We start from the raw sequence: 11,878 nt of genomic DNA on the forward strand, positions 1-11,878 counted from the left end.
GTACGATTCATCGCTATAACACTTAGTGCAATTTAGGATGAACTTCAATTCAGCTTCTCAGCCCATCCACTGAGCTGATATTCTTCCTCTGTACGACAAAATGTCCAACATAAAGAATGCCACCCGAAGCTTTTGATAAATAGCTAGCGCTGTCAAAACGGGGGAAACTTGAGTGCGAAGACATTGCTTCGGCACACTGTGACGCGGTATGCCATTGCGAGATAGGTGTAAGCCCAGCACTTTTGAGGAGGCGCAGAAGGTTAATTAAACATGGCGGTAAGCCGCGCCGCATTCCTAAGCCTACCGAGAAGATACCAGACCACCCTTAGTTACAAAAATAATGCATAGAGCTGAGTCAAAATAATGTCTTGCAGTAAAAAAAAAATTGTGGGTCTTGCAAAAGTGTTGGTACTGGTGGGGTTCACAGCCAGGTCGTTCATGCCAAAACCTGAGATTTGACCTCTAGGCGACTGGGGCTGAAGAGCGGAGTTCTTGGAGCAGTTGCGTAACAGAACAGAAGGAGTGTACCACGGTGCCCCCAGGAAAGGGCGGGCCCACAAGGGAGCGGACTCTCGCCACTGCTATTATTACATAGGCACGCACGGTCGGGAACACCATTTTTTCCAACTCTGGAGGCAGAGTGTGAGTAAAAAGAGGCATTTATTCGACCCGAGGATGCTCCCTGCTTATGGAGCAGAGCTTATGTACACAACGTATATAGGGCCCAGCGAAGGGGGGGGGGGGGGGCCCCTCAGAAGGCCAGCGTGTCCTTGAGCAGCTTGCGGACGGTGCTTCCCATGGACGGGTTGTTGCACGGCCCAGTGGTCTGGTAGCCCACCTGCAAGACCCAGGGGTTACCCCGCTCAGTCACTTGCACGCTGGGCACCTTTCGGCGGCAGGGGAGTATCGAAGCAAGTCACCCGCTACTCAATCCAGGCCTGAATCAAATGGACTACGTATTTGAGAACTTCCAACATTTTCACACTATTTCAAAGCTTGAAAACGCAGACAGACAGTTGTTTCAGCGAACTCAAAAACATAGCCTCGTTGAAAACAGTAACTGCTGGCTAAACACGAGTGGTGAGAACTAGTTGGGTTACCAAAAGTGTCGCACTTGGAACAGTTGCGATCAACTCCCGTAAACATGCACTGGTGTCCTCCACTAGGGTGGAGGGGGTTGGACTCCCGCAATGCACCGATGACATGCAGCTAAACGGCAAGGGGCTCTTGGACACAAGGCGCCCTCTCCCCCCTTTTGACAGCCCTTCTGCACTTTGATAACGCGGTCGAGCTCAGCTGCCTCAGTCAATATCTCCTGGGCAAAATGTGTAGACATGAGTTTCGTCAGATATTGCCACTGCTGAAGTCAGAGGCCCGGGTGACCAGATGGAAAACGCCAAAAAATGAGCCATGGTTGTCTTTCCACCGCTGCTGGATGAGAGCACCCAAAAAGTGCAGCCTGCCGCTTTGCCTGGACTTCGACGGGCGAGGGTGTGAGTCGCGGTGTTTGCATTTGCCGCCCGCTGCACTCCCTGGCAGCGCTAACATTCGGGGAAGGGTTTTGTAACGGAGCGGGGCGATTCCCTGGAGCAAGCCCTGGTGCCAACTGAAAGGGACAGCCTGCGCACATGTTTTAAAAACGCTCTAGTCTTTCTGGGGCTACCCAAGTGGCAAAATTGTCTGTCAGTCTGTCCCTCGACTGAGCCGACCGGCCAGAAGTTGAAATAATTATTCTAAGAAGGTGCTCCATATTCGTCAGCATTGTTCAACAAAAAGATAATAACTAACAAAGAGATAAGACAACCCATTAGCATTAATTGTCTGAAAACGTCTCCCACACACAGCACATTGCACAGTTTACAGTTGAGGGTTTATTAGTCAGGCATCAGCATGCATTTGTTGAGCCGTTATTTCCCCCCTTCCCAAGAAAAGCGTAGCCGACAACCAGGAGAGCGAAGAATATTTGCTGGTGTCGGATAAAAGCTGAAGGGCAGAATGCGCACCTTATAAAATGGGGACAGGATTGTTGAAAAACGATTTGAAAATACAGACATTTTGCAATGCACGTCTTTTGAAACTACTCTTATTGGCTCATGTCCTGCCGCACATAGAGATCTGGGTTGATTAATTTTGGCAGGCACTACTGCCTTAAATACACTGCTTAAAACGGATTATAAAGGTTGTTTACAAAGCAAAATAAATACACCATGTGGTGTTCAAGAGACAGTTTGTACGGTTGAGTCTCCTAGCTGTTGAGATAACGTCTCGCATAACGCCTAACATAACATCTAGCCAAAACCTAATTCTAGTTAGGTCCGCCGAAACCTAATGTTTTGTCCGCCGAAACCTAATTCCTGACTTCGAGGAGAAGCTTGACGCATCCCGGCGCTTTGTTACCAAGAAGCAACCGGAAAAGAAGTACGAACTGGGCTAGATCAGTAACGCAGATCAGACCCCGGCGTATTTTGGCATGCGTGTGGCCTACAGTGTGAATGAGAACGGCACCAATCAAGTGAAAGCGAAAACTGCAGGCTACGAGAAGCAGCGCACCACTATGATGTCGCGCTGCATGGCTGGCGGGAAAAAGCTGCCACCCTACATTATTGTTAAAGGAGCCATGAAGAGAAAACAAAAGTTTGTTTTATTTGAAAGATTAGGTGTTTCATAGTACCCCAAGCGCTTTCCCGGAAGCAAATGATGCTTTATTCACTGAGAAATAAGGCAATTTAAGCCAAAATTTTAAATCTCCCGCTAAAAATGCACATTTCGTCACGTGAACAATGGCGTCATACGAGCCGGTCCATGAAATAGATACTTAGTATGTCCACTCCATATAGCACCCACACGCGGGACTCGACCGGGATGGTGGCCATTTTAAAAATAGTAGTAAAACCTAGTGCACCCGCAGCCCTAGTCATGGAATCGCCTGATCTGGAGAACAAAACTCTTGCCGAGGAGCTCAGGCTTGCATTTAACAACCTCACACCACTTGAACGCTCAATGCTTCCAAGTGCACGAGTGGCAAGAGTTGTGGGATACGCGGTGGACGGGAAAGCGACCATTCCGCGATAGCCACAACAGACGAACACCCAGCTGTCGGCACCGCTGCCTCGTCAACCCCGTCGCGACGGACGAATACAGACTGGTACGTATGTGCCGTATTTTCAATTTCAGTAGCAGTATCGCTTATGCCAGTTGGCCAGTATCGTGTATGGAAAGCCGTTCGCTCGAGCTCTCTGCTCCGACCAGAAAGATTCGAGCGTCAATGCACGGTGTGTACGGCTATTTTTTTCCCCAAGGTCAGAGCGCTTTTGACGAAGTCGGCGACGAGCGCCAGCATGTCCGGGTCCCTGCCGTAATCACTTCCTCGGAAATGAAGCGAGCACACTCGTACTTCCTTTAGCTCTCTTTCTCCTCCGTTTGCAAAGTTCACAAAACATAGCCACTGTCTTCGCCGAGGTTCGTCGTTGGGCAGCACATGAAAGGAGATCTTCTCATCGGCGGGGATGTCGCACTCCCTCGACGATTTGCCCGTACTACATGGGCATTTCAAAACGCAGCAACGAAATTTCATTGTAAAGTACTCGAACAAACTGAAGTTTTCAGTGGTTGTAAACTGTAAACGAGCTCGTAACGACAGCAGCAAGCCAACACGACCTCCATACCGAAACCTGTGCGACGAGCGGCACTATCTCGTTGCTGCTCTGTGTTCCTTACTCCCCTTGTTTCTATTTTTACCTTTGCTGGTTGGCGATATGACGGCCAACCTCCTGTGAAAGGATTACGATACCAAGCAAGGTCGCGGCTGTGCGTGCTGGGACGGTTCGTTGGCCCCGAAGAGCCTTGTACCCGAAAATTCGTCTGCGCGACGGCGACGGCGAGATGTCGAGTTCGGCTGGCGGTAGTTTCGTACGCATTGGCATACACGCTTGCATGTTCGTTCGGAACTTCAACCGTTTACTCCACCGTTCTTTGTCATAAAAAGAATGTGCAGTATGTTTCACGGGCATTTAGCTCGCTATGCAAACTATAAGCCCTGCTAACATGCGTTTGCTTTTGCCGAACTCCGCCAATCGCAGAGCATTCTCGAGTGACATCATAGGTTCTGTTGCGGAAAATGAGCTGGTGGGCCGCATGGTCATTTCCTTTTTTCCTAATTATGTAGCTTATTTGAGCGAAGTTTGCGTTATAAGTGGTGTCGTTATGGTTCTAACGAGGCAATCTTTCGAATGAACCAAACTTGTGTTTTCTCTTCATGGCTCCTTTAAATGGAAGACTCTTCCAGCCGGGGAAGTTTTCTCTAAAAGTGTCCTCAGGCAAGCTCATGAGAATGGGTGGATGAGTGGTTCTCTCTTTGAAGACTGTTTGGCAGCACTGTGCCGGGTCCCAGCTGTTTCAGCATCACTCTTGGTACGGCGGCAATTGATGGATGCCGTTAAGTCCATGCTTTCAGAAGGCGGTATGGACACTGCAGTAATACTCAGCGGCATGATGAGCCAGCTACAACCACTCGACGTGGCCATCAACAGGCCATCTAAGGACAGGCTGCGGAAGCATTACGACGACTGGCTAATGCTGCAAGACCACCAACTCACAGTGGGCGGGTGCATCAAGTGTGCTTCGCTCAGCCAAGTGGCGAAATTGGTCACCACGGCATGGGACGAAATTCCGGCCGTGCTATTTGTGCAGGCAGAAAGTGCAGCATCTCGAATGCACTGGACAAAAATGAGGACAGGGTGCTGCGCGAAGAGGCCAGCGATGTTGACGGCAACGACGAGTAATACGACAAGCCCCGCAAGAGTAATAAAGTGCGTGTCCAATGCCCTTTTTCATCTGGCTTACATTCGAGGCAAGTATTTTTTCTTTTCCTGGCCATATGGCTTTTGGGGTCAGCCTAGAATGGAGTACACGTGTATTTTAAAATAAGCAAACCATACCGTTGGGAACACTTTCACGGATTTGTAAAACTTTCCATACAGGAACACAATGGTAATTTTTAACGGCCAACTGCACTCAAATTTCACCTCGGGCCAATTAATTTGAACATACAGTACGCATCTCGAATCGACTTGGACATAACTGGCAGCCCCTTAAAATACCTTGTTAATCAGTCAGAGACATTTAATAGCTCCATCGCAGATAATGCTCCACTGGCCAGCGGTTCACACAGTCAGTCATGAAGCGGAAGTGAGATTGGGCTGTGCTAGGCGCACTTTCCCCAGGGCAACACGTCGCGTGCAGGTTTGCTCCAGCTGGCCAGCCACTTGTGGCCACTCGCTCACCGGCTGCCATAGAGTTTCATACTAATATATACTAGAGGGAAATCTGTCGCTGCAGTCACGGGCCGCCGTGGGCGGCACCATTGCTGATAGCGACGTTCCTCACCTGCTCGGCTTAGCTAGCCATATGGCTTCTTTTTTGTCTCGAAGCCAAAATCAACGAAAAAAAGTAACATTTTTTTCTTGTTCATCCTACATTAAAGGGGCCCTGAAAGGCATTTTGAGCACACTAAATGAACTAGCGCAATCGTTAAATTGGGTCGTCAACGTCATCTGTGCCTGTCATCTGTATTACTCTTTTACGCGGAGCGGAAAGCTCACACTTTTGTTGCAAAGTTTGTCGCTTTTTTCTCACCCTTTCCTTCGTGTTTTTGGACGCCGCCATCTTCACATGTCTACATCATCGATTCCCAGATGTTCGTCATGAGCTAGACATCCTGCTATTGGGCGACTTTCTCACGCACTTCCGGCAAAGAGATGAGTCGTCTGCTCAGCGTCGGCTCGCCGGCTGATCTGCCGGCGGAGAGCCGGAGTGCTTGGACATTTTATGACAAACGAAACAAGTGTAAACAAACGTTTCGTTTGTATTAAATGCAGCACGGCCATAACACGACATGGATATTCTCTTACCTGAGTACGTTCCATAAATAAAGCGTTGAAGCACCGTGGCACTTCTTTCGTGCAATCGCAGAGAACGCCCTGAGCCGAATGCCCGGGTTTGACGCATACATTTTATTCTACTTCAAAACAATCCAGAGATGGGTTTCGAACGAACACAACGTCACAACATGCGTTGCAAGTCTGAACCGCGATTGAAAGATGATGGGTTGCCTCCTCCTGCCCGTCGTAAATTCGGCACTCACCTCGCGCATGGTTTGCGGGGACGAACAGCAAGTCACTTAACTCCAGCGCACAAGCCGAGATGGCTTTTAGCCATGCACACTGCACATACCCCATGCGAAGTTGAGTCGTACGTCGCTCGAGAAAGATAATCCAGACCATGGGAAGCACTACCCACCCGCAAAAGCACAACGTCGCATTGCATCGTGAAACAAAGGCGTCCACAACACACACACACCATCGCCTCCTGTAATGTCAAACGCATCTCGCACTTCCCAATGGGAGTGGGTGGTACGCCTGCAGTGCCCACATGATGCGAGGTGGGGCCCCGAGCTGAACCGGGAACATGCAACCGTAACTGAGTTCTACAGTGGTTTGTGCCTTGTTGGCAAGGCAACCGATGTTTGAGATTCTCAAAGAAGTGGCGCTCACTCCAGCGCTAGAAAGCTCAGAGCCACGGTGGAGCATGTTTTGCCAACGTTGCCGCTCTCCACCACGCGTCGCCCCAAGCTGAACTGGTCACATGATCGAAGGGTTTTGTGCACGGGTTCTGTATCGGTTAATGTCTTTTTCACATGCCGCCGGCAGGAATTACGACCGCCGCAAAATAAGACCCGGCACCAGCCGGGCCACGTCTGATACGGCGCTTTTTGGATAAACAGTGTCGGTGCATCAAAGGGAACAAGCGCACGATCTTCCCCGTACGGCTGCGAGTTCGCCGCCGATAAAAAGTCACGTGCCGCTGATAGCAACTGCACCAAAGAACACCGCGAAAGGGCAAGGCCATGCCGCCGCACACATGCGGCCAGATTTTTCTTTCGCTTTTCCAGCCTTGAGCGGAGTGCGGGATTCATGGTGCCAACAAAGCTTGCTCGTAGCAGACGGCAGTCGGAGGAGCGTAATAGCGGAAGTACGTCACCGCTGAGGAGCGCAGCATCATGGGAGGGAGTGCTCGCGCGCCGTCAACAGCGAAGAATGAGTGGAAAGGAGGAGGAAATGCAGCGCGACGATAATGCGCGGTTTTTGATTTACGATTTCTCAGCAAATACTCATCGCTTTAACAAAAGTCTTGAGGGAGGAGATTGCTAATACATTGCTTTATTTGGTTACATGTACATCCATGCATCGGCGGAAGGTATTTCAGGACCCCTTTAAGCTTCTAAAAAACTACTGACATTTGGAGGTTCAATTTTACAATAACACAACAAATTTCATGAACCATCTACGGTAATATTGTTGCTTTTTTGCAGCCATAGCCATCGTTTCAGCCTGTTCATGAGCCATGCCAAGGACAAGTGGAACGTACCTGCCGGGCACATGACGGAACGCTCACTGAAGCGCGGCTCCCCTAGACAGTGGCGCCAGATTTCCCTCTAGTATATATTAGTATGAAACTTTATGCCGGCTGCAACGTCACTTCAGCCTGGTGGTAATAGCCGCACTCTTCTCAATTTCAGTTTCAAAATCACTGATTTCTGGTGGTGGTCGTTTGCACCGTGGATACATTGTCATATTTTGTATTTCAGCGGTCCTATTTTGTATCTTGCAGTCTTTTTAGGCAGACCATACGGAAATTAGATTTCCAAGAGGTTGAAGTTTTGAGTGCAGGTGAAATTTTCGAAGGTCATGAATTAGTAAGCCACACAGGAATGTTATCAGGTGAGCGCCTGCTAACACCACCAATCCATGGCCATTCGTTTGCTAAGTCCTTTCACAGCACTTGCACAAAGGGACAAAACTTATGTCCCGTCGCCCTGGAGCCGCTGAAAACGAATCCGGCACAGCCGCATTCAAATTTCCCGCCTCAGCCAATCAGCGAGTGACCCACCTTGAAGTGGTAGGGCTGCACATCCCGGTACCGGGTGTCGAAGACCAGCTCCAGGTCAGGCTGGCTGGGCACCCGGGGCAGGTACTGGTGCCGGTTCAGCGAGGCCGCCACGGCCACCACCTTCTCCGACAGCTGTTCACCCAGCGAAGAGCGCTGCTTCTGGCGCTCTGCATGACGCAGCCACCGGAAGGAAAAGACACTTATCCCCCCGCACCCTCGCCTCATCGCTGACACTTTGTCAAAAGGCACTTGAAGAGGGTTCTCTAAACACTGTCTAATGCCAGTGTGGACCCCTTATAATGCAGCGGAAACAGCGAGAATCGACAATATAAGCAGTACTGCACTATGAAGCAGGGACAAAACAAGCCCCTCAGAAGTTTCAATTATTCTTCATTTGCCATTACACAAACGAATGCCACGTAAAGGCATGGCCAACTGATTTTTGTGGAGTGCATGTCTTCAAGCCAGCATTTTATGTACTAGTGGGGTTACCACACGGAATTTATAAATTGGTGGAAACAATTTTACTTTGGCATTAAACTTTCTGAAGTCTGAAAGGTGGCGCATGTGGTGTCTAAACGTGGTACTACAGTTCGAATGTAGTACATCCCGTGACCTGAAAACCTCGCACCTACCAAAAATTTTTTCTACAGGTCCCAAGTTTTGCACTAGCAATATTGCCAGCATTCATTCTTCCTGTGTCTCTCTTCCAGGCACAGTGTCTCTCTCAAGACATTTTATGCCACAAAGTACTGTTGCATGATTTTTCAAAGCTGTAGCGTGGCTTTCTTTACCCCCCCCCTCCCCCCCCCCCTTTTTTTTGGAAGGGTTGGGGGACCATGTTTGCAGTTTCTTGGTTTCTGGACGAACAGATGCTACAGTGCCACAAGCCCAGTCAATGCCACCGGGACAACGTACCCAGAATGCAAGCTGCTGCCGCTTTTTTATCTGCATGCTACCTTGTTTACTAGTGATGCGGAAGGCTATTGCTGGCCGCTGCAATGTTCACTAGAGACAACTCGTGATGCACTGGCTCACTGTGTAGGAAGGCGCGCCAAGTGAAAAGGCGGTTGTGGTTACTGCACGACTTCACACAAAATGCGTGAACAAAAAGGCGCCCTTCCTTTTCTGCGGTGAAGTTAGAAGGGGCGCACTTCAGCACCACCCCCACACTAGCTGGCTCAGTTCACAAAAAGGGTGCCGCCTGCAGAGAAGCATAACCAGCCACTGATATTCCCACTGACCTGATCACATTCCTATTGGACTTGCTAATCCATGGACCCGAGGGGTTAAAAACCATCGTACACCAATGCAAGAAGTTTTAGTTTCACGAAAATGCCCCCAACAGCCTCACGGTTTTCTTCTTTTAGAAATATATCACTTCTGTACAAAATAAAACAACAGAACCCTCACTTGCTACACAGCAAGCGCCATTTGGTGCGAACTAGCTAAACTAAAATGTGTTTTTTGGTAATTTTTATTTCAGTACAGAAGTGACGACGTTATGTGGTGGCAAGACAAAGATGAAAGGAACCATGGCTGAACGTGATCTACCATCTATTTACAAGCTGTCATGACAGAGCCTGCGCATGCTGCACACTGCATACAGCTTCATCGTCGTCGATAGTTCCTCAACACCACGGTGGTATGCTCTAACGATCACTTCGCCATCACCTCGTGGCAATATATTTATAGAATTAGCAAACTAGGCTATTAAGAACATGTTCATAGATCTGCAAAGCTTTTCATATTGGTGCATCGCGGTTTTCAAGCCAGTGGTTCATAAACTAGCAAGCCCCATAGGAGTTTCATCAGCTGAGTCCCCTTAAATTCCCTCAGGCTGCAGATGATTTAACAATGTACCCACTCAGGGTATTGGCCAATGACAGGGTATGACAAAAGCTGTCAAAAAGCTCACAGCTGATTCAATAATTTCCATATTCCAGCAAACAGGTGTACGTGGCAGTCTGATGTCCCCACTGGGTAAATTACGGCCTGACATTAACCCTAACATTACATTTTGAGGTCCAACGTTGCCAACCGGTGACAAGCAGCTGGGCACACGAGTTTGATGTTGATCAGCATGTCATGAGGCTCAACGTTAAAGGCCAACTGCACTCAAATTTCACTTCGACCAAATTTATCTTTAATGCGTAGTAAGTACCCCCAAGTCAGCTGGGACACGAGTGGTAGCCCCATGACACGCCTCGGTAATCAGTCAGGAGCATTTAAAACAGCTCCGCCGCAGACCACACTGCACCTGCCGGCGGATTGTGTAAACAGCCATGACGCGCCTGTAATGCTCCAGCCGACGGGGGCTTCTTCCTTTGGCCAGCCATGCAGCTGGAGAAACGGTCGAGCTCTGCTGCACACGACTCACACATTTGCTGCCCGGTGCAGGCATAGAGCTTGCACGCAGGCTTGCTCCCGAGCTGCTGACCGTCCGGCCGCTCGCTTGCCGGCTGCCAATGTCATTTTTAATGGCTGCGCTCTCGTCGATTTCGGTTTCAAAATTGCCGATTTTTGCTTACCGCTTGCGGTGTCCACGCGCATATTTCGGCAGTGTATTTTGCACCCCACTTTCTTTTGAGGCAGGCTATATGGAAATATAGTGTTTTCAAGAGGAAATTTTGAGTGCAGTGGGCCATTTAAGGTGAGCTGACGTTGCGTCTCAATATAGGCCTGACCACATACTCACTGACTTGGATCGACCAGTAATGACGACACAAGCCCTCTTCACCACACCCAATCAGGCAGCAACTTCCCCATAGTGACCTGCCAATATCACATATGCCCACTCTGAGAGGTGCCATCTGAGGTTCATGTGCCGCTTTTGTAGCGTAAGCTACACTGGCCGAGGTTGAGCCGTTTCGCATGTGCCATGAAGGGCCGTTCTGCGCAAGCGCGAGGGACATTGGATTGGATTGGATTAAAGTCGATTGTGTTGGATTGTGCTGTGTAATAGCCGCAGCAGACACACTGGCGCCGGCGCGTGCCCAGGTGTGCGCCTCAATTGCGCAGTAGCCAAGTCTGACGCTGCACCGGAGCCACTTGATAGCCGTTTCGCGTGGCTCGTGAAGAGCCGTGCTGAGCATGCGCGAAGAGCAGTGACTGGACAGGACTGGACTGGACTGGACTGGATTGGACTGGATTGCTGAACCTTAGCTCACGCTACGTATATCCTGGCATAGCAGAGTTAAGCCACTACTAATCTTTTCTTTCCCTCCCACACGGTTCCAGAGAAGCAGCAGAGGGAGAGAGGGAGAGCCCACCCTGCTCGTTGGGCAGGCTGAGGACATTCACGCGGACGCTCCACACCTCCCAGGGGATGTTCTCGGTGGGCAGCAGCCAGTGGGTGCGCCGCTTCTGGAAGAACTCCAGCCAGATCTGCACACACACACCACTCACCGCTTACACAGATACCGTGCTTTCGCGCGCATAAACCGCACCCCTGCATTTCACCCTCACATCGCCCGCACTACCAACCGCACAATGCAACCTTTCAATCACCATAAAGAAGAAGTACTGTACAATTACCATATTTATTCGAATATAAGGTGAGCTTTTTTTTCCAAAATCTGTAGTCTCAATGTCATACCTTGCCTTATATTCGAAGCTCAGTGTACATATATATATTATACGGTATACGGCGATTTTTTTTACTCTCCAAACTGCACCCTTGCCTTATAATCGAATGAATACAGTAAATGGCATTTATGCGGATAACGAACACACCCGTGGTTACCAACCTTGCGTTTTTTTTCCCCTTTACCCTGGCATACAAAGCATATTGCCAGGGGAAATATGCAGCAAGAAAAACTACACTGCTGTATGGGAAGGCACATCTACCTGGGCAATTACTTACACATTACTTGCCAGCTACTTGATCTAGGAATAAAAGTGATGAATCGGGACTGAACAGCGACGCTTA

The 11,878-nt window shown here is 49.4% G+C and overlaps 1 protein-coding gene across 1 annotated transcript in view; it reads right to left on the reverse strand.

The window, feature by feature from the left end:
• Positions 1-641: 641 nt before the first annotated feature.
• Positions 642-11,878, reverse strand: part of LOC144172938 (autophagy-related protein 101-like) — an 11,439-nt gene continuing 202 nt past the window's right edge. The window contains exons 2-4 of the mRNA XM_077701531.1: positions 11,220-11,357; positions 7,948-8,114; positions 642-838 (exon numbers count right to left, since the gene is read on the reverse strand). Of these exons, the coding sequence (XP_077557657.1) occupies positions 752-838; positions 7,948-8,114; positions 11,220-11,357 (392 nt within the window). The 3' untranslated portion in view covers positions 642-751. The remainder of the gene's footprint in view (positions 839-7,947; positions 8,115-11,219; positions 11,358-11,878) is intronic.

The sequence above is a fragment of the Haemaphysalis longicornis genome, unplaced genomic scaffold (assembly GCF_048455015.1).
Source record: "Haemaphysalis longicornis isolate Haplotype H1 unplaced genomic scaffold, Haemaphysalis longicornis Haplotype H1 scaffold_270, whole genome shotgun sequence".
In the NCBI taxonomy this organism is placed as follows: domain Eukaryota; kingdom Metazoa; phylum Arthropoda; class Arachnida; order Ixodida; family Ixodidae; genus Haemaphysalis; species Haemaphysalis longicornis.